Consider the following 23,219-nt stretch of genomic DNA (forward strand, 5'->3'; position numbering starts at 1 on the left):
ACGCATTAAGGGTGGTATGGCCGTAGACTGTAGATCTGAACTTCAATACAAGAGCACTCGGAGGGCTACTTGAAGATAGAAATCAGCTACAATGTCTTCATATTATATCCATGAGAATTGGAAGTATGAGTGAAAATTTGTTGAATGAGTGTGCGCATACATACGCCATTTTTACCGTGTGTGAGTGTGTGTGTGTGTTTAAGTGGGTGTACTTGCAGGAATATGTACACGAGGAACACTTTGAAGGCAGCATGTGCAAAGCTGAAGGCACACCTGTTCTGTCCTTGGTCTCGTAGCTGAGGAACTTCTCTATCCAGGACAACTGGGGATTAGTGGGGTTCCACAACCAGTGTAACAGGCACTCTAAAGTCTAGTACCTGGTGTGACTACTTGGCCAAATGCTGAGCACGGTGAGATACCAGTCAACAGCCAGACTCAGTGAAAACCAGCCTCTGGAAGGCACATCTGCAGTGGACATAGGCAGGGGCAGAAGAGAGGCAAGATCAGACAGATGCTGGGAACTGTGCCCGCTGGGTCTGCAGGAGCTCAGTAGTGTCACTGTCCTGAGGTGCATACACCTGACAGTGCCAACGAGCACAGATGGCCGGAGTGGAGGGCTCATGGCAGGCATTTACTGGCCTCTCTCTGTATATCACAGCCAGCGATAGCGGGTGATGGTAGTGACCTGTTTACCAACAAGGAGGGACACAAGGAAGGATATTTTAGAAAATTATCCAATTACTACTTAAAAATTTAAAAAAAATTTTTTAATGTTTATTTGTTTTTGAGGGAGAGAGAAAGAGACAGAACATGAACAAAGGAGGGGCAGCAAAAGAGGGAGACACAGAATCTGAAGCAGGCTCCAGGCTCTGAGCTGTCAGCACAGAGCCCGATGCGAGGCTTGAACTCATGGACCGCTAGATCATGACCTGAGCCAAAGTCAGACACTTAACCAACTGAGCCACCCAGGTGCCCCTAAAATTTTAAAGTCTAAATGCTTTTCTTTAATGCTTATTTTTATATTTTTGAGAGAGAAAGAGAGAATGCACAAGAGTGGGAAGGGCAGAGAGAGGGGGAGCAGAATCCAAAGCAGGCTCTGGGCTTCAAGCTGTCAGCACAGAGCTAGATGTGGGGCTCGAACTTGTGAACCGCGAGATCATGACCTGAGCCGAAGGCGGATGCTTAACTGATGGAGCCACCCAGATGCCCCTGAAATCTAAAGTGTTTTAAAGCTCTCTGGTAAACTCTAGAATAACTCATTCCCTAAGTATTCCAAATGGGCATTCTTCTTTGCATCTGAAAAATATTTCCTCCTTTCCGAAGTGTGTATCTGTGGACATTATTCTTTGGGATTTTTACAGCATTGCCCTGAAATGGATAAGGGCTTGGTGTAGTTTTTGTTCTATTGTTCATTCATCTCCATTTCACAGATTAAACAGACTGTCTAAAGTGATCCAACCGGCTAGTGGCAGAGGGCCAGGGGGAGTGGGGGGCACGTGTCCTGAATTCTAGCTCTTGCCATGGCATCATAGTACAGTCATCAATTGCCTTTACATGTGGTTGACTATGACCTCGAATGAGTGAGCCGGGAAGATGCCCACAAAAGGCTCTAATCTGGTCTCCCGTGTTTTCCCAGGGCTGCCTCTCCACTAAGAATTCTGCTTTTAATCCTCTACATCAGTATTCTGTGGAGACAGTTTTGGTGCTTAAAGTAAACGAAAATGAACTTTGGTTTTGTTTTGTTTTGCCTCTCCTTAAATAGTGGGTCTGAAACTCCTCAAACCTATCTCATTTTCTCTTTGTTTAAAATTTTTTTAGTGTTTCTTTGTTATTGAGACAGAAACACAGCATAAGTGGGGGAGGGGCAGAGAGAGAGGGAGACACACAACCGGAAGCAGGCTCCAGGCTCTGAGCTGTCAGCACAGAGCCCAATGCGGGGCTCAAACCCACGAACTGTGAGATCATGACCTGAGCCGAAGTCCGATGCTCAACCAACTGAGCCACCCAGGCGCCCCCAACCTATCTCATTCTCAAAGAGCTCTTAGTTCCCCTCCCACAGTTCTGGTATCATTGCAGACACCTTCGTGTCTCCCTTCTTTGTCAGGAGTCAGAATGATTCTGAGATCCCTTGAGTTACTGGTGACAGAGAACAAAGAGGAAAGACACTATTAAGAAATCAAATAAAAGGAAGCTTGGAAATCGAAAGAGACGCCAGGAGGTTTGATCGGTGGAGTCATAAAATCGTTACTTAATTCTGGAATGAGTAGTGCATACGATTTATGTATATGATCTATGAATGATTTATAAAACATTGTTTTTCTTCAAGAACATTAACAATCCCAGAGCAGGAATAAGAGGGGAGGGGACTGAGTCGAGTGTCTTTACAACCACATCTTGACAGCCCTGTGTTATGCCCTACAGTTGGGAGGAGAGAGCAGTACCGGTACATAGGCTACAGGCTAGCAGTGTTTAAATGTGGAGGTTGCCAGGCGAAGTGACTTACGCTACTTGTTCCCGACCCAAGTGTAGACACTTGGTCGGAGGCTGTGAGGATGACCTCATCCCATTACATTTCAAGGCAGCTGAGCCCATGAGAGCAGGCGGGTTCCCTAGCGATCGTCCATTTTCACGTCTCATTCATAATTGAAGTGAGGGGGGATAATATTTGCCCATTATGGGAGGTGGTTACATCAGATCTCCAGTGGCACACCGAAGCTCTCATTATTGCAACGTACCAAAAGTAACCTAGTCTCCGAACAAGATCTACGTTACTCTGTGAAGTGCAGGTTCTAGGAGGGAGAAAAATGGAAGGTAGGGCTCAATTCCCAGTCCAGAAAAGTGAATGGGAGAGATGCTGCCACCTTCTACCTGGAAACAGTGTCCGAAAAGTGTCTGAACCCACCTGATCAGACTTGACTATAACACAGTATTTATTCTTGGGTTTCTACATCCTTATTTGTCCTCTGCGTCTCCTGAAAAGGAAAAAGCATTTAAATGCAGCCGTCTTCTTTAGTGACATTGCATATTGATGAAGTGAGGCTGTTTAAGTATCTTTGAAATTCCGAAAATTCGATTATCATCTTTACATTCGTACAGGTGGTTCCAGAAAAGAAATCACCGAACACTGGGAATGGCTTGAGCAGAATCTGCTGCAGACACTCTCCATCTTTGAAAACGAGAATGATATCACCACATTTGTGAGAGGAAAAATACAGGTAGCAGGTTCTCTGTTTTGTTTAGTTTTAACTTTTAATTGGAAAAATTAAAACAAAGTCTCCTGTTGTTAACATTTTACCCCAGTTAACGTTATCATGTGAGTGCTCGTTTACTTTTATTCGAGAGGAATTTCCTCCAGAAACCTAGTGTGTATTTCCAAGAATGTTCTATTGAAAAATAACACTGCAGTTATCACCTACAATAAAGTTAACATTAACATCATACTTTAATATTTGGCACATATTCCAATTTTGTTAATTGACCCAACCTACAGCATCTTTTTCTTTTCAGCCCAGCACAAGATCCAGTCTAGGAAGCTGTTGAATTGGTTTTCGTCTGTTGTCTTCTTCAATCTAGAACGTTTCTATAGCCTTTCTCTGTCTTTTATGACATTCACGTTTTTAAGTTTATCGTTCTGGTTTTTTTTAATGGGACGTTTTTCATTTTGGGTTTTGTCAAATTGCATGATTTGATTCTGATTATGCGTTCCCACGTGCACCGCGTCATAAGTGATCTTATGTCCTTTAAGAGTGTCAGTTCTGGGGACACATGACACCCATCTCCCCTCGTTGGGCGATATAAACTCAGCAAGGTGTTCCTACACCAATCAAGTTACTGATTTTGCCTTTTCGAATAATAAACAATTTGAACTTGTCTGTAGGAAGACATTTTAAGGCTACAAAAATATCCTATTCCTTTTCAAAATTTCCCCATGATTTAGCAGGGAATCATCCGTTGATGATTTTCTTGTCTTCACCGATCTGTACAGTGATGTTTTTACAAACTGATAATTTTCCAACTCCAGAGTCCTCTCACATTTACCAGTTGACGCCTGCTATTCTACTAGAAGCAAGGGCTCTCTCTCGTCCTTTATGTACCTATTTATTTTTGCTGTGGACTCGTGGATTCCTGTTTTTTCGGTCGTTGATGTTTCATTACTGGACTTGGTTATTTTGGTCCCCACACCCTCCCAGGGTTAGCTAGTTGCTTTTTTGAGCACTTCTGCTCTAGGAGGATGTCCCAGACTCGTCCTGGACTTTCTCTGTGCCTTTCCTGGAGTCAGCCACTTGTTTCCATTTGCTTTCAGTTTCAGGCCCTCTCTCCTTTCCTGCAGAGTTCAATATTCTTTTTTTCATGCAGAAAATTTTAACATGCTTCTGAAAGCTTAAATTCCTCAAAATGTTACTCCCTTCTTCATCTTTACGATCCTGTTCTCCCCAGCCCCTTGTAGTTAACCAACTTCATTGTCATCGGGCCTATGCGTCCTGTGTTTCTTTTAGTGAAAAGAGGCCGATATATGTATTTTTTTTTATTTCTCTTTAATTCTTACACATAAGCCTTCATGTATATATACTCCTCTGCATTTGCTTTTTTCACTCAATAACTCTTAGGTGACACCTCATATCAGTTCATAGAGAGTATCCGCATGTTATGTGTGTGTGTGTTTGTTATTTAAAAAAAATCTTTAATAGTTTGGTTTTTATGTTGAAATATTATTAATTAAAAAATTTTTTTAATGTTTTATTTATTTCTGAGAGACAGAGAGAGACAGCCTGAGCAGGGGAGGGTCAGACAGAGGGGGATACAGAATCTGAGGCAGGCTCCAGGCTCCGACCTCCGAGCTAGCTGTCAGCTCAGAACCTGACACGGGGCTCAAACCACCGAACTGTGAGATCATGACCTGAGCCGGAGTCAGACGCCTAACCTACTGAGCCACCCAGATGCCCTGAAATATTGTTAATTTTTAGATTTATAGAACTGTAAAGATAGGACAGAGAATTCCCATAGACCCTACCACTCAGTTTCCATTAATATTAACATCTTCTATAACCATAGTATATGTCTAGACTAAGGAATAAACATTAATGCAATATTGGTAACTACAGGCTTAATTTGGATTTTACCAGATTTACCATTTCATGTTCTTTTTTATTCCATGATCCAAATCAGGACCCCATGTTACATTTAGTGCCTAATTCTTTTTAATGAGTGCAGATTATGTATGTATATACTGTAGAGAACTCAGCACTCTCTTACACTGGAACATTCAAGTAGTTTCTGGTATTTTGCTATAATTATCTATCTACTTATACACACATACACACAAATATACAGTATATGCGTGAATTATAATTTTATGCATGAATTATAATAAACATGGATGTATGTATGCATATCGGTTTTTGTATTGTAGGGATGTATTTGTAAGATAAACTGGTAGAAGTGCAAAATGCCTGTGTCATTTTGCTGAATATTGACAAATTCCCACCCCGCCCCCGACAGGATGTAAAATGTAACCTTTTACATTCCCACTGGCATGTAGGGGAATGCCTGTTTCCCCACAGCTTCACCAAAGAGGCAGATTATCAGGTTTTTGAGTTTTGGCCTGTCTGATGGGGGAAAAATATTTTAGAGTTGTTTTAATTTGTATTTATCTCACTTACAAGTGAAGTTGAACATTTTGGATATTTAATGGCCATTTTTATATAGCTGTAGATCGCTGATGTGTTTTGCCTATTTTTCTATGGGACTTTGGTCTTATTTTTCTTTAATCTTTTAAAGTTCTTTTATATAAATGTCATTAGCCTTTGGTCAGTGATACAGATCATAGATAATTTCTCTGAATTTGTCATTTGTCTTTTTACTTTGCTCATTATAGTTTTTGCCATGGGACATTTAAATGTGTTATTTAGTCAAAATTATAAATTCTTTCCAGATTTTTAGTCATAGTTAGAAAGCCTTTCTTTACACCCAGGTTAAGGAAGAAATCTAGGAAGTGATCTGATAGTTTACTTCTCATTAAAATGCCACAGGATGGCCAATTTCTGTTTGATTTCTTCTCCTTCCCTGAACTTTTACATGAGCAAGTAGTAATTTTATAATCAGAAAAATAAGTGGAATATCATCGCTGTTCAGGATCTAATGTTTTGGAAGGAGAGAACTGAATTTTACCTGGACCACATAAAATTAGTGAGGGCTGAGTAGCACAAAAACACATACAACATATCAGCTTCCCCTTTTCTCCCTCCCTTTGCCCCTCAAGATGGATATTTAGACTGCTTCAAGACGACTGATTTCAGTTTCTACTCTGTCGTAATTATAGAGACTAGACACGTAGTGAAGAGGGTAAAAATGAGAGCGGGGAGGACATTGGAAAGGTTCAGTTTGAAGCTGGGAGGAGGTGGGAGCTTCCAAACAAAAAAGTGTTCCTGAGTAATGGAGAGTTGTTTTATTGATAAAACCCATCTGATTTTATAACTTCTTCATTTCATTTCTGAGTCATCCATCTGAACTTCTGGGAAGTAATATAAATGGAGAGAGTGTGAGGATCCTCATCTGACCACGTCACAGGGGACAGAGACTGGTGCGGGAAAGGGCATGAGGCCTCTTCCCCATCTAGGAGCCCCTCCTGAGGTTCTCGGTTACGGTTTCCTAGACCTCCCTCAGAAGGCGTGTCTTTGGACAATAAGATAAAATAAAGAGCTATAGGAAGAAACTGAAGCTTAGAAGTGACAATAGCCAGGAGGAAAACAAAAACAAACACTAGGAAACAGAAAATAAAACAAGAACCAATTATGTCAAACAGCTCTTCTTTTCACTGTTTTTATTACACCCAAAATGTCACATTTAATTCCCCTGAAACCAATTACTAGGAAGGAATCGCTATTAATGCAATTATGTGTGAAAGAATGTCATTCATGTGCAAATGAATGGTTTAAGCATTCCCAGTTGTCCAATAATGAAGGGAACCAACAAATTTATCTGTTCTGAGATTTAATTAACTTTTATAAATTATAAATGTAATAATTAACTACAGAGGCAGCCATAATCCAAACCCATGGATAACATTTTGTGTATTTCTTTCTAGACTTCTGGAATGCATCTTATCATAATAGTAGTCTTACTGTACATAGTTTTGATCATGTCTTTGTTTCCTTGACTGATGTTGTTATATGATTTTTAGTAGTTATTTTAATAATGGAATATTAGCCCACTATTGACCTTACCATTCTCTTTCTAGAAGTCTCCTTAGCTTCTAGGCCAGTGGGGAAGAGGCGCAAACAGTAATACAATGCAGTGAATACTTTTGTTCATATAAGGTTTCCTATAGCTTTTCCTTCCTTTGGGATAGATTACAAAATGTTGGTTACTGAGTTAGTTTATACATTTTTAATGGACCTTAGTAGAGATTGTCAGTGTATTGGATCCCTGTGTAATTTGCTTACTTTTCAACAATCTGGTCATTTAAATGGTTTTTCAAATTTAATAGGTAAAAGTTGGGGTCTTGTTTCAGTTTTCTCTTTGATGATCAGGTTGAACATTTTTTCATGTTTGCTAAGTTAATTTTCCTTTTTGTGAATTCTCAGTCAATGTCCTTTGCATATTTAAATGAAGAGAAATTTAGTCCAGTATAGGACCTCCCAAGTGTTTGGATTCCAGTAGCTTTTTAGTTATATGGAGCTGTTGCCTGGAAGCTGGGTATGTTAGGTGGAGCCTGTAGAACACAAAGGAAGGAGATATTCCATCCTTTTGTTCCATCAGCCGGTCCACTGAAAAATTATAGCAAACTCAGGAGAGGTTCTGCATTCTGGATCCTCTCTTTTCTTAAAGGTGGGGAAATTGGGAGTTGAACCTTAATAGGGACTATTACCTTTACCGTTGAAATTAGTTGGCAAGGCCTGGTCTGTTGATACTAGCGTATTAGGCCCTGCAGTGTGCCAGAGTATTGTTTCTCAGTTCTGTATCCTCATAAATTCTCTCATCAGTTTAGATGAGCATTTGAAAAGTGTGGTATTTAGTAGATCTTGGATAGTGTAGTTTGAATGTTTTTCCACTCGAAACATGGGTATCATTTGGTTTGCTATACATCACTTCCTTCTAATATTCTCCTTATTCTGACTTTAGGTCCAAACCCTGCTAAGTGGTCCAGGGGAAGAGCAAGTATTAGCCTACTTGAGAGTCTCCAAGCTTATTCCCAGTTTATTGGCCATCGGGATTGCCTAGGAACCCAACTGCAAAATAAAACCATGGGCTTCATTCTAAGTTCGCTTTATAACATGATTAGCACCAACAAACATAATCAAATCTACATTGTCATTTCAAAATCTTTTAGTATGCAAATGCTCCTTGGTAACTGGCTTCGAATTTGGGGTTGCCTTTGAAAATAACTGATCAATTTAAAAGAAAATTCTAGCATTAGAAATCGTTCTCTTCTTTCCTTTCCAATATGTATAGCACACAGAAAAAAGCAGCCCTAGTCATATTAATAGCAGCTGCATGCCTGTTTCATCCTTGCTTAGGGCATCATTGCAGAGTATAACAAGATCAACGATGTGAAGGAAGATGATGACACGGAGAAGTTTAAAGAAGCCATTGTGAAATTCCACAGGCTGTTTGGGATGCCCGAGGAAGAGAAGCTTGTCAACTATTATTCTTGCAGCTACTGGAAGGGGAAGGTCCCCCGTCAGGGTTGGATGTACCTCAGTATTAACCACCTTTGCTTTTACTCTTTCCTTATGGGAAGGGAAGGTGAGTTGTCTAGAGTTTCAGAGGGAAGCTTGGGAGAATCTGCTGAGGTTTGCCCTGACCTCATAAACCACATCAAAATGCCAGAAATATATCTGTAGTTATGACTGGATCAACACTGTGTTTTAACCATTTAACAAGTGAAGTCAATTATTTTTGTCTAGTATTTGTAAAAAAAAAAAAAAAAAGGTTATTAAGTAATAAAGATTCACCAAAGTTATCATTCATGCAGCTGATGTGGACTTAAATCCATAAGGATTGTGAACTCAATTTATGTGGTGTGAGTTTGTCTCTTAAACAACCAAAACAGTAATAAATATGGGCAAGCAAACTCAAAGGAAGGAGTGCACCAAGATTGGGGGCTGGGTTGTGAGGCTGAATGATCCTCAGGGGGTTTTAAGGAGCCAGATGTTGACCAGCCTTGTTCCCTGTGCCCAGCCAAGCTGGTAATCCGGTGGGTGGACATCACACAGCTTGAGAAGAACGCCACTCTGCTTCTCCCCGACGTGATCAAAGTGAGCACGAGGTCCAGTGAACATTTCTTCTCTGTATTTCTCAACATCAATGAGACCTTCAAGTTAATGGAACAGCTCGCCAACATAGCCATGAGGCAACTTTTAGACAATGAGGGGTTTGAACAAGATAGATCCCTGCCCAAACTGAAAAAGAAGTCTCCTAAAAAAGTATCGGCTCTAAAACGGTAGGTGACAGAGACAGAGTCTCACACACTTTAGAAAAAAGAAACCTTTACATTCTTTTATGAAATTTAACCTTTTCTTAACCACTTCAAGGGTTCTCAACACTTTTCTGGGTATAAATACAGAACCGAAAGAGACTGTCTGAAGCAGCCACAGTTCAGTGAGTGAGAGGGACATAGCCAGCTTTGGCACAAAGTGACGGGAACTCTTCTGGTCCTTTGGGCACTGCGCCATGAGCACACGCATGGGGAGACGGGGCAGGGTGGTGGAAGAGGCCCTCAGGGGAGGCTGCTTGGAGTGGACTCTCAGGAGGCAGTAGAAGTTACCCATGCAGTTCACTAGGATGGATATTTCAGGCAGATGGAATAACATGATGCAGGAATCACAAGGCAAGAGCACAGAGGGAATGAAGTCCATTAATATCTGGAAAGGGGCAGCACATGGGATGAGCAGAGGTTGCAGGGAAGCCTGGAAGTGTAGATGTGGGAGTGGAGCTAGAGAGAAAGCAAAGGGAAAGTTGATGCTCTCAAGTGTGATTGTATGCATGGAATTGTCCCGGACTGAGATGGGGAATGAGACAGGGAGAGCATGTACAAGGGATGGGAGAGCTCGGCTTTGATCACGTTGAGTTGCCTGCAGAACATCACATTGGAGGTGGGTCCAGTAACGTACATGGAATTGGAAGTCACTGGCGTATAGCTGGCAATTGGGACCTGACAAGAGATCACTGCAGTTAAGATACTTGGTGATTTGAAACGTGTTTCAGTAGAGTGGTTGAGGGTGAATGGTGTTAACTGTAGTGGATTGAATAGCAAATGGAAGGCAAGGGGGTGGGAATGAGGCAAGTATAGACTGCTTTTTCTAGAAACTCAATGGGAAAGGAGGGGGGTGTTGCTCTGATAGAAAGTGAAAGATTTGAATACAGCATAGAATGGGAAGACTGTGGGCTGAGGGTAGGTGCGGGGGGGGGGGGAAGGAGCACAGAGCTACAGCTGTAAGAAAACCAGTGATTTTAATAGTGACATCTGATACTGGGTGGAAAAAGATGCTTGTGTGTGCAGATACCTCTCCCTCTGAAATGGAAAGGAAGTAAGAGTAGGTGAGGATGGAGGTAATTTGGAAGTAAAAGGGAGGAGGGTGTGGGAGAGGGGTGGGGAGCTCCTCTTTGCTCTGTGAAGCCAGAAACTTCACCACCCAGGGGCTGGGGTGGCATAGAGGCTTGAGAGGAGAGGTTTGAACGACCAACATGGTAAACAGGAAAAAGGGAAAAAAGATTGTAGTCAACAGCGGACCCAGCTGAGGTTGGAAACTCTGGTTGTCGAAGAGGTGGGTTGTTCCTGTGTTTCAGGCAGTTCTGTTGACTTTTTGGGGCAGACAGTGATATCCAGCAGTCATGAGGCTTGTTTGCATTCTCATTAGGCCTTTCTTAAAAGATAAGGTCCAGAAAATGACCCTGGATAAATATCAATGTCATAATCTCCTTAGAAATTACTGTATTCCTTTAGAAAAAGAATGGGTTTCCTATCCAGGCTTAGTTTTCCTGCGAGTCTTTAACATTTATCGATCTTGATTGTAAAATGACTACACAAGGGACCTAAGTCTATTAAAATATTACATTACACTTTTGAGTCATAGGTTGGAGTTAGCTCCAGTAGAAACCCAAGAAGGTAGGGATACGTCTGACAAGATCGAAGGGCGGAGAGATGGGCTGGCACATCCTTGAGAAGGTGTGGAAACCTAGCTCTTGTGTGAGGTGACATTGTTCCTGCCTTCCAGCGATCTTGATGCCAGGGCAAAGAGTGAGAGATACCGCGCACTTTTCCGGTTGCCGAAAGATGAAAAATTAGACGGCCATACAGACTGCACCCTCTGGACTCCATTCAACAAAATGCACATTTTGGGGCAGATGTTTGTGTCCACAAACTACATCTGCTTTACCAGCAAGGAGGAGAACCTATGTAGCCTTATCATCCCACTCCGTGAGGTAGGTGTTGGGGGGGATGGAGATCTTAGGAGTTGCATTTGTAATACTCTTCTGTGTGAACCAGGAATGTGTTTTTACCAGCATTTCCTTGGCTTTTAACTATAGGTGAGTGCTCATAATTCTTGGGTGGCACCTGCCACACCCTTTTGTGTGTTGTCAGCAATCTCAGTGACTGGCAAGAGATCTTCTTCCTAGAAAAGGCAGCCTAGTATTTTAAGATGGAGATTGTACTGTTATTCAGGTGTGGTGAGGCCAGACACATCAGGAGGGGATTGCTATGAAAAGACTGTTGTACCTCACAGTCCTTCTAGGAGAGGCCATGGGGGCACACTGGGGAGGCACAGACTTGGTTCACAGGCAGAGGGAGCCAGGAAAACGTGGGCAAGTGCCTTTCCTGTGGGGCGCCTGGGTGGCTCAGTCGGTTAAGTGTCTGACTTCGGCTCAGGCCCTGATCTTGAGGCTCGTGAATCAGAGCCCCTCATTGGGCTCTACACTGACAGTGTGGAGCCTGCTTGGGGTTCTCTCTTTCCCTCTCTCTCTGCCCCATCTCACTTTCTCTCTCTGCCCCTCCCATGCTCTTGCTTTCTCTCTCTCTGTCTCTCTTTGTCTCTCTGTCTTTCTCTAAAAATAAATAAACTTTTTAAAAAAAGCCTTTACTGTTATTTCTGTGGGAAGAAACAGGCAAGGCAGGGTAAACAGGTTTAGGATGGCTAGCTGAAATAATTCAGCAGGCTGTGGGGCATAGGGGTTGTCCCTAGTTATCTGGTGTCTGGCCCCATGGTGATTAGGACAAGGATAGTGACCCTGAGTGTGAGAGCTGAATTAAATAAAGAGAGTGGGGGAAGTGTGGGCTCTGGATGGTTGGTTTGCACACGAATGGGCTGCTCACAGGTGACTCCGGGAGGGTGGTCCTACCAAGCGCCAGCAAGGCCTGGGATGTCAAAGCACAAATACAGAAATCGGGAAGTGTAGTTATTACACCTGCTCACGGCCTGAGAAGAGCTTGGTCACAAGGAAACAGTCTAGGTCTTGTGGACTGTGAATCAGAAAGCCAAGTGTTCAGATCTGGTCTGTGGATTGCCCGCAATAGAATCACGGTGGCTGCTAGCCACAGAGGCAGATTCCTGAGCCCACCGTACATCTAAATCTCTGCAGGTTTGGGCATCTGTATTTTAATAAAGCCCCAGGCTGATTCTCTTGCACAATGAAAACATTGTGCGTTCTTACTCTGTACACATTCTTATTGTCTCTGAGAGGAGGGAGGAGGTGGGTCCTGTCATGTCTTCACGGTGGTAGATTATTCTGGTACTTGTGTGGAAATCTTGCCAGGAGGTTTGGAGTTAAGAAGGAACTCCAGGCTAGGCTGCTGGAGGCTGTAAGTATTACAGTCTTGAAGTTGTCCTGGTAATAACTTGCAACCCACCCTGTTCCTTTTTCTACAAGTTAGGGTGGTTAGAAGCTTTGATTATATAATTAAGAGTGATGGGGCACCTGGGTGGTTCAGTCGGTTACATGTCCAACTTTGGCTCAGGTCATGATCTCACAGTTCGTGGGTTCGAGCCCCATGTTGGGCTCTGTGCTGACAGCTTGCTCAGAGCCTGGAGCCTGCTTCAGATTCTATATCTCCCTCTCTCTCTGACCCTCCCCTGCTCACGCTGCCTCTCTCTCTCTCTCTCAGAAATAAATAAAAAACATTAAAAAAAAAAAAGATTGACCCTTTGTTAAGACTCCCTAGCGTAAAGGATTCAAGTTTCCCTCTGCCTTGGTTCCTTAAAGAAAATGTTTTAATCATGTAAGCAGATTTATTTTCTGTTTGGTTTTTTTTTCCTGTTTTAAGAATAATTTACAGGGTGCCTGGGTGGCTCAGTCGGTTAAGTGCTTGACTGGCTCAGGTCATGATCTCGTGGTCTGTGAGTTCAAGCTTCGAGTCGGGGCTCTGCTGACAGCTCAGAGCCTGGAGCCTGCTTCGGATTCTAGGTCTCCCTCTCTGCTCTTCCCACACCTGCGCTCTCTCTCTCTCTCTCTCTCAAAAACCAACAAAAAACCCCCACACATTGAAAAAGAGAGAGAGAGAATAATTCACTATTATCAGAGAAGATTTGTGAAAGTATAGACAAATAAAAAGAAAACAAAATTCACCCTTAGTTCCATCTGTCAAAGATAGCAACTGTTATTCTGCTGTATGGCTTCCCAGACTTTATCTATACTTTGCTATGTATGTCATTTATATTATTTAGATATAAAACATAGGGAATTTTATTTTTTACCTATTTCCCTTAATACTGAGTATATATTAAACTATCCCCCATGTCATTAAATCTTCTCTTACAGTGTAATTTTTAATGATTGAATATTATTCCATTAAATGGATATATAAAGCTTATTTGCTCAGTTCCTTGTGGTTGGGCTCTTACATTGTTTTCATTTTCCCAATCATATGTATAATTTTCCTTAAAGTATGAATTATGAATTCCTAAAAGCTGAATTGGTGGATCAAAAGGAATGCAAAATGTTAGGCAGTTATCGAATCTAGCTCTCCATCTTAGGAGATGAGCTAACTGGTATTATAACACGTTTTGAGGCCAGAATTATGTTGTGGGGGCAATTCTGAGACAGATAATTCAACAAGTATTTACATTTGGCCCTGGAATGGATTTTATAACATTTCTCAGCAAATGCACCTTCTTTGCCATAGACTTATTAAACTTAATTTTCTTCCTCGAGTACTATCTACAAGCAAGTTACCTGCACCATCTAGGGAAATCCACTTCAGGATTAAGAATGTTTATTTGTGAATCTGAGCAAGTCATCACTCTGTTTATCCAGAGGGCGATAGAGTGGAGGGAGTTATAAGCTGCTGTCAATATGTCCGTTCTCCTGTTCACCGTCTCCAGCTGGCTCTTTACCCTTCAGTGCAGTATGCAATACAATAGTGAGCGTTCAGGGCAACTGAGAGAATGGGGATTGATAATCTCAATCCATCTTCTGCTGGCTTGTTTTCCCTAACAGGTGGTAGAGTAGAGATAATTCAGTTATATTTCAGGGTAAATCGGAGGAGGAGCAATTGTGGATGTAGCATTGAGAAGTAAAGCATGTTGTGATTGGTGGATGCAACTCCAAAGAAATAGCTCAATGAAACAGCAGTGACCTTCCCCTTAACCTGGTGAATCTCTAAGATATATGAATGGTAGACCCCTAATCCTGACTAGTGGAAGAAGCAAAGGACTTAATGTAATTTTTACTACTTTTAGGTAACCTTAATGACAGAGAAGTGATGGGGTGGGCCCCCCACCCTCCACCCTCCACCCTCCACCCCATACATGGGGTCTGTCTGAGCAGAGAGTGATTTGTCACCTTTCAGGGCTGAGTTAAACTGACTGATGAGCAGTAGTCTCCGTGGGAACATTGCATCCTACTTGAAATGGACACATTTAGGATTGTATAAACTAATAATCATTGCTTTGTTTAATTTTTTTTTAATGTTTATTTTTGAGAGAGAGAGAGAGAGACAGAGCACCAGCAGAGGAGAAACAGAGAGAGAGGGAGACACAGAATCCAAAGCAGGCTCCAGGCTCTGAGCTGTCAGCACAGAGCCTGACGTGGGGCTCAAACTCACAAACCAGGAGATCATGACCTGAGCCAAAGTCAGATGCTCAATGGATTGATCCACCCAGGTGCCCCACGTTTCATTTAACTTTTTTATAAATAAGCTAAAATATTGACTGGATATTGTTAACATATATTTCACATATAGACTTAAGGTAGACCAAATTGACACAGAATCATGGAATTATGTTACTACAGATTTTGAAGAAATTATTGAGGCAGCAAAGCAGGAAGGTAAAAATGAACCAATTAGGTTCCTCATTAGATAGAGTTTCCAGATGAAGTCTCTCTTTTTTTAATTATAAATTACCTTGCAAATATTATATATTAAATATCAAGCTTTGATTAAATTCCAGTCTATTTTATAACCCTAGTTGGTAAGGCAAATGTGTCTTATTAAACTAGAATACTCAAATGTAGCTGTTACCCTTTCTTTGTCACAAAGCTCATGGGATAGGATTCTACCGGAAATAATTTGTCAGCAAAAAATATTTTGTAGTGCATGTGAGCATTCATATCTTTTATATGGCAGCTTCCTGGTTGTTTCTGTGCTTATAATCTAGCTAAAGATCTTTCCACTTTGCCCTCATCAAATATCATATGGCTGTCTGGGCTTTAGGTATGGAACTTGAACCCTTAGTTCCCTTGGCATTTGTCATTTAGTCTGAGAGATCTGGTGACCAAAAGAATCAGAAAAAAATTATAAGAAAAGGAGCTTTTATAGACCTTTTAAAAATAGGTATTATTTAACATGTTTTAAGTGCCATGGGAAAATCCTTTTCATGGCAAAGAAATTGTTTTTCCCATTTCTTCAGCTTTCTTGCATTAGGAAAAAACCCACTTTTATGTGCAACTCCACGTATCTCAGGATTCCTTTAAAATATATAAGTATATATCCAACTATCTGCATTTATAAAGTCTGCAAGTAGAAGTCAGGTTTTAAAGTTCTGCTTCGGGGATAATGTATTTCACATAAAAATATTGATAAAGAGGCTAAAGCTGGACCTGTCTAGACTGCTTACAGGTGGAAATGAAGAGGGGAAGAAAAATTGAACTTTAAGTATTGTAGTCAGAGCTGCTGCAAATAAACCATTTATCTAGGACTTGCTTCAAGATTTTTTTTTCCTAATGTGCTAAAGAAAAATGTTTAAAAAATTTTTAATGTTTATTTTTGAGAGAGAGAGAGCACAGTGGGGGTTGGACCGAGAGAGAGACACACACACAGAATTCAAAGCAGGCTCCAGGCTCTGAGCTGTCTAAACAGAGCCCTACATGGGGTTCAAACCCACAAGCCATGAGATCATGACCTGAGCCAAAGTCGAATGCTTAACCGACTGAGCCACCCAGGTGCCCCAGAAAAAAAATTTTTTAATGTTTATTTTTGAGGGAGAAAGAGCGTGCATGTGAGCAGGGAAGGGGCAGAGTGGAGGGGACAGAGGATCCAAAGCAGGCTCTGTGCTGACAGAAGAGCCTGATGCAGGGCTTGAACTTATGAGCCGTGAGATTATGACCTGAGCCAAAGTCAGGCGCTTTACTGACTGAGCTTCCCAGGTGCTTCTAAAGAAAAATATTTTAATGCATTTATCTTCGGTTCCAGTTGAGGGAAATCCTATTATAAAGCACCAAATGCGTGTCCTCAGAGCTAAAACAGATGTCCTTCTTTCCTGCTTGTCTCCTGATGTGGTAGATTTACTTCACCACACGCATGCACGCGCACAGAGTCAGCCAGTGCAGATAGGGTTGCAGTTAAACTGTTTACATCACGTCTGTTCAGAATGGAGCCTTTAAAACGTTGAAGTGGAAAGGGGAGGGATGCAAAGCTCTGGAATTCCAATGAGATGTTTGAAAGGTTAGTGGGATTTTGAAAACCATCTCATCATTAATCTTCGAATAAAACACGAGTATCATGGGTTGTTTCTTTCTCTTATGGATGATGCAGCAGCTAGGTGTCCACTCCGTTATGGCTCCATGAAATTTTAATGAAAATCAAGGAGTTTCTTCACAACAAGTTTTCTAAAGCTTGGCCCTATCAATGCCATGGGCCAGGCTTCGGTGGAGGCTGGCTGCTCTGTGCACTGCAGGGTGTTTAGCGGCATCCCTGGCTTCTACCTGCTAGATGCCACTCGTACCCTCTACTTGTGACAACCGGAAGTGCTTCTAGATGTTGCCAAATGTGCCCCAGGGCACAAAATCACTCCCAGTGTAGATCTGCTGATTTGGAAAGCCCAGCAGAACAATTCCAGCTTCTGATAAGAGCTCCGGTTTGATTTGCTATGCGCTATTTTATTTTTATTGGAACAGAGTTGAAGAATCTCATTTTGCCTCAGTAACATATGGGTAGTTCCTCCAGAATATAAAAGTGCTGTGTTCCTTGTTTTGTGCTGCTCAGAGGCTGCTGCTGGGTGATCCCTGGCAAGTAATGCTTTGTTTCATGTTTCTTTTCAGGTGACAATTGTGGAAAAGGCAGACAGCTCCAGCGTACTCCCCAGCCCTTTATCCATCAGCACCAGGAACAGGATGACCTTCCTATTTGCCAATTTGAAAGATAGAGATTTTCTAGTGCAGAGGATCTCTGATTTCCTGCAACAGACCACCTCCAAAATATACTCGGACAAAGAGTTTGCAGGCAGCTACAACAGCTCAGATGATGAGGTCAGTGGGAGACACCTGAGGGTGTTTGTGTTTGTCCTGTTACTCTGCCCTAGAATGTTCTCTTCCTCATCTGTTCTGTTTGATCTGCAAGCTTTGCAGCTGTGCTAAGATAAGGCATCTACCCTGATGGCCCAGGGCAGTATCTGAGCAATAACTCATTTGAATCTCATGGAGTTTGTATTTGGGATCACAGAGCTGGACAGAGCTTTGTAGATCATCTGGTTTCACCCTCCTGTGTTGCAGGTGAAGAAATCATTGAGTGATTTGTCTTGTTTACATAGCAAGTGACTCTGGTCCCTATGGTGACATTGTCAGGAATGCACAGACGTCACTAAATAAAGTCTCAAATCTGAAATGCAACATCACTATGATGATTTTGTTATTTTTTGTATATAAAAAAATATTGTGTCCCTTTTGAATTAGGCCCTGGGCCAACATCCAGGGAAATTGGCAGCTAAAACATATTGTAAAGATGCTGACCTCACAAGGAACATCCCTGCCCCTGTCTACCCAGGATCTTGTAGGCATCAGAAACTATAGAGGGCCCGAGGAGGCGGTCTTTCTGTCAATAAGCAATTGATTCAGCCACATCGTGCTTCGTCTGCATGCCAATCGGAGGCTAACAGCCAACCAGTTTGTTACAAAAATGCATCAAAAATTAGAGGAAACCCATATTGAGCACTGAAGCTCTGTGTTCTATGACCCACGGGCCTGTCTAATCCCCGCCAAGATGCTGGACTGCTGCCTTCCTCCTGTGTCTTCACATAGCAGGAAACAGTGTGGGACCATGATGTAGCTGCGGATGTCTGTCCAGAGGACACTGAAGAAGGAGACTCTGCGGCCCAAACCCTTTCACTGTCTGTCCCTCCCTCCCTCGGCAGGTGTATTCTCGGCCCAGCAGCCTTGTCTCCTCCAGCCCGCAGAGAAGCACGAGCTCCGAGGCCGATGGCGAGCGCCAGTTCAACCTGAACGGCAACAGCGCTCCCACGGCCACGCAGACCCTGATGACCATGTATCGGCGGCGGTCTCCCGAGGAATTCAACCCGAAGCTGGTGGGTGCCTCCTGCTCTTGCCTGAAACTTTCTTCATTAGAACAATAACATTTAAAAATATTTTTTAATAAAAGAAAACTGATAAATAGCTGTGTAAATAAACATTTTCCTATAAGCAAAGCAGATTTTTATCTAAATCTCTCTTTAGATTGTAGAACGGCTTCTACACAGAAGGAAATGAGTTATGGCATCTCCAGGTGACTTTTTTTTAATCTCATCTTTATTGTTTAAGTCAGTCAACAAATGAGTATGTAATTTCTCAGCCCACATTTAAAAACATTAACTCACTTTCACTTGGAGGTGTAGACATAAAGCCATAAATCTAATTCACATTCTACTGACCCATTTCAGGTCTGGTCTAGAAAGCGTCAAGGCAGAACCAGAGGCTGTGGTTCAGGCATCCAATTAGGGAAGGAGTGCAGAAAATCTGAGTTCTTTGTCCTTCTGAGTTCTATCCATCCACCAGGGGAGATATTCTGACCTTCCTGCCAACGTCTCCTGTCCATCTCTGATATATGGACAGAGAATGGCACGTAGTAGTGTTTCATTATCCCTTTCAGGCCAAAGAGTTCTTGAAGGAGCAAGCTTGGAAAATTCACTTTGCCGAGTATGGGCAAGGGATCTGCATGTACCGCACAGAAAAAACCCGGGAGCTGGTGTTGAAGGGCATTCCGGAGAGCATGCGGGGGGACCTCTGGCTGCTGCTTTCAGGTATGGACCCGGGGGGTGGCGTACCGGCCCTAGGGTGTGCAAGACCTCAGCGCTGCCCTTTCGCATCCCATCATGCACCTGGGCTCTTTCAAATACGCAGCCCTCCGGTTTAGCCCTAAATCCCCTTTCCTCCCCGGAGTGTTGAAGTCCCTCCGTAAAAACACAGAACGCATATACAACTGTCCAGATATTGAAGCCACCATCTCCCAACCCTGCATAACCTCTTCCATCCCTTCACGAATGCGATTTAGAAGAAGAGAGATCCCGAAGGGAAAGAGTATAATTCTTTGTGATTTTTGAAGCCCCTGTTCCTTTCCCTGCTGTATCCACTTCACTGAGAATGTGTAAGTGTGGCACATGCTCAGAGCCATCATGAAGGTGAGGAGAGGGAGGAATGAGAAAGCCTCATGCTTGGGTTCTGCCCTCTCCTAAATTTGCTGGTTATCACTTGGAGATGTGAAGGGGAGGCCAGAATGTGCACTAGAACTGAAGGCCCACCCAGATCACACTAACACTCCAAGCTGGAGACACAGGAAGGCCAGGAAAGGTGTGTTATGGACCTGTGGGTCCTCAGCGAGGCTCATGCCCACACACAAGCTCTGTGGGGTCAGACCTTTGAGCCCTGAGGGAGACCAGAGATGCTTCAGGCTTGGCTCATCATACCTTCCTCCCTGCCAAAACCATCTAGGTGTCTGTTCTGTCATGAACATCCAGGGCATTTTTTTGGTGTCACCAGACTTTATAAATCAGGTACTTTACCTGGTTAGAGGCCTGAGATCTAATCATTTAAATAAGCTTATTTGAATATTTGTATTTCACCCTAAGGTGGTCTAACACAAGTGTGTTATCAAAACCTTTTATTTTAGGGGCGTCTGGGTGGTTCAGTCGGTTAAGCGTCCGACTTCGGCTCAGGTCATGATCTCATGGTTCGTGAGTTAGAGCCCCCCATGGGGCTCTGCTGACAGCCAGCTCAGAGCCTGGAGCCTCTTTCAAATTCTGTATCTACCTCTGTCTCTGACCCTCCCCTGCTCACACCACCCCCTCTCTCTCTATCTCAGAAGTAAATTTTTAAAACATTAAAAAAAAAACATTTTATTCTAAAAATAACATTAAAATTAAAAGCATAGTTACCAGACTTACAGGAAAGCCTTTAAAAAAAAAAAAACCAAAAAAAAAAAAAACCCAAACCTTTATCTCTTTCTAAAAGTAGATATAAATGGTAATTGGCCGTAATGAGATGTATTAACATCTCAGCAGTTGGATAGAATCCTGAAAAATAATTGGCTTTATGTGTTTCATGAAAAACTAGTTTGTTCTCTCCTTATTCATATGGCTTTTTCGTTTTCCTTCAGGAAACCAGCCTTAGCTCCTCATTTACAGATTCAGATTTGAGGGGTACCTGGGTGGCTCAGTCAGTTAAGTGTCCAACTTCAGCTCAGGTCGAGATCTCATGGTCTGTGAGTTCGAGCCCCATGTCAGGCTCTGTGCTGACAGCCGACTCAGAGCCTGGAGCCCCTCCGGATTCTGTGTCTCCCTCTCTCTGTGCCCCTCCCCCGCTCATACTCTGTCTCTCTCTGTCTCTCAAAAAATGAATAAATGTTAAAAAAAAGAAATCCAGATTTGAGTCAAATGATCTCTGATTACACAAACCCAGCCCAAGAAGAGCCTTCCTGTCCTGTCTTCTGTCTTCCTTGTGTTTGGCGAACTAGTCACCTTGACAGCTTGATTCAGATCATTGACATAATTAATGAAAGATTTCATTTTCATCCTTATTCAAATTGGAAGTTACTTACAGCCACATTTTGGTTGAAAACAAAACTCAAACTCAGCACCAAGAAACAGTACACAGTGGTACACAGCACAGGTGCAGAGACACATCTAGAGTTAGACCCAGTGTTTTCTTTAATGGTGATGGAGGCCAGAGGGTAGAGCGGGCTCCCTGCTGCCTCTGTTGAGTACACAACAGCCCCTGTTTCCACCCAGCTCACTGGAGGTGGGGTGCATGTGAAGCCAGCTCACCCATGGGGAGAGCCCGGCTTCTGGTCGGGGAGCCTTGCCTGGGTCCCGCCCTGCTCCTCATGACTCTTAGGGCCATTATACCAGGACCTGGCTCAGTGTACCCAGTGAAGTGAAGTGCAGGCCAGAGGGTAAGATATCTTTGCAAATCTCCCTTGAGAACAAGCGAAGGCCCATGTTAAGCTGCTGTCAAGAAGACTGCCTTTTCCAGGGTAAGTGTGAGTGGGAAGCCTGTCTCCCTGGGTGACTGTCATTGACAAGGTCCAGGACATCCCAAGGGCTCTAATTTCTTTTTTTTTTTTTTAAGTTTTTTTAAAACTTTTATTTATTTTTGAAAGACAGAGAGACAGAGTATGAACGGGGGAGGAGCAGAGAAAGAGAGAGAGGGGGAGACACAGAATCCGAAGCAGGCTCCTGGCTCTGAGCTGTCAGCACAGAGCCCAACATGGGGCCCAAACCTACAAACTGTGAGATCATGACCTGAGCCGAAATTGGATGCTTAACTGACTGAGCCACCAGGAGCCCCAAGGGCTCTAATTTCTAACCAGTGAAATATAGATCAGTCTATCCTGTGTTGTAGTGTGTGTGTAGTATAACATGTACATATGTGTGTGTTTTATATATATACATACATGTATATATAGAGAGAGAGAATGTAGAATTACCTAAGTTATATTTAATTAGGTTTCAATCTAGACATTTTCATACAGGCTTCCTGTCTTTAAGAATATTAAAATGCAAATATCTCAAGCCAGTGATTCTCCACCCATTTCTCCATCCTCATCCCCACCACCCGGGAAACTCCCACCCATGCGGGTGGCTCATTGGTAGGAATGCCCACACCACCCACTGCACTTCTACAAACCGCTCCATGTACTCTGATACCTCCTCCTACTCTTCAGTATGGCTGTTTGAACTCTTCAGACCTTATGCGGTAGCAAGCAGCATTTGGACATGTTTTAAGAGGCAGAACTTCCCTTTTCAAATGAAATCTTAAGAAAAACCCCAATAAAATACCAGCAAAGCTGCTATGGTCGAGAAGGGCTGAGATGAGGGGGCTTCGCCTTACTCTTGCTACCTTCCTTCTCTCCTCTAAGTAGCCCTCAAGGATTGTTCTTGGAAGTTCTGTGGAACACAGATTTTTAGCTTGCAAGCCTCTACCTCAGGAGCTCTTCAAATACTTGGTTTATAGTGGAGTCGAAAGAGGGAAGCAAGTAAATTTACCCGTCTAGCCACAATTGCCACATGCCACCTCTTCTGTGGGGTGTCATTGTTATTTCACAAGTGTCCTTTGAGTGGTGAGGAACATGAAGCTGGTAAGCTGCATCTGCCGACTAAAGGCAGGGCTTGCACTTTTGGATGTTGTATCTGTCTGTATTTCCTAGGTGCCATCAAAGAGAAGGCCACGCATCCTGGGTACTATGAAGATCTAGTGGAGAAGTCCATGGGCAAGTATAATCTCGCCACGGAGGAGATTGAGAGGGATTTACACCGCTCCCTTCCAGAACATCCAGCTTTCCAGAATGAGATGGGCATTGCCGCTCTACGGAGAGTCTTAACAGCTTATGCTTTTCGAAATCCTAATATAGGCTATTGCCAGGTAAATGACACAGATGGTTTAGATATTTTTTTAATTGTTTATTAAGCAGTAAGTAAATGAGAAAAAGAAGAATGGTTAACAGAACTATCCCTGCACCTAAATTTCTTGGCCTCGGCACTGTAGACATGGTGGACCGGATAATTCTTTGTTTGGGACTG

General features: G+C 42.7%; 1 protein-coding gene across 3 annotated transcripts in view; it reads left to right on the plus strand.

Moving 5' to 3' along the window:
* The window catches only part of TBC1D9 (TBC1 domain family member 9), a 115,972-nt gene that overhangs the window by 63,371 nt on the left and 29,382 nt on the right, over positions 1-23,219 (plus strand). For 2 of the 3 annotated variants that reach the window (XM_039249156.1, XM_039249157.1), the window contains exons 3-9: positions 8,517-8,745; positions 9,181-9,442; positions 11,217-11,424; positions 17,476-17,682; positions 18,564-18,734; positions 19,295-19,445; positions 22,847-23,061. In XM_039249156.1, the coding sequence (XP_039105087.1) occupies positions 8,517-8,745; positions 9,181-9,442; positions 11,217-11,424; positions 17,476-17,682; positions 18,564-18,734; positions 19,295-19,445; positions 22,847-23,061 (1,443 nt within the window). Of the gene's footprint in view, positions 1-3,096; positions 3,216-8,516; positions 8,746-9,180; positions 9,443-11,216; positions 11,425-17,475; positions 17,683-18,563; positions 18,735-19,294; positions 19,446-22,846; positions 23,062-23,219 lie in introns of all 3 variants that reach the window. The other variant, XM_039249155.1, reaches the window with a different exon arrangement.

This window comes from Hyaena hyaena, unplaced genomic scaffold (genome assembly GCF_003009895.1).
Source record: "Hyaena hyaena isolate Hyena2069 unplaced genomic scaffold, ASM300989v1 scaffold_333, whole genome shotgun sequence".
In the NCBI taxonomy this organism is placed as follows: domain Eukaryota; kingdom Metazoa; phylum Chordata; class Mammalia; order Carnivora; family Hyaenidae; genus Hyaena; species Hyaena hyaena.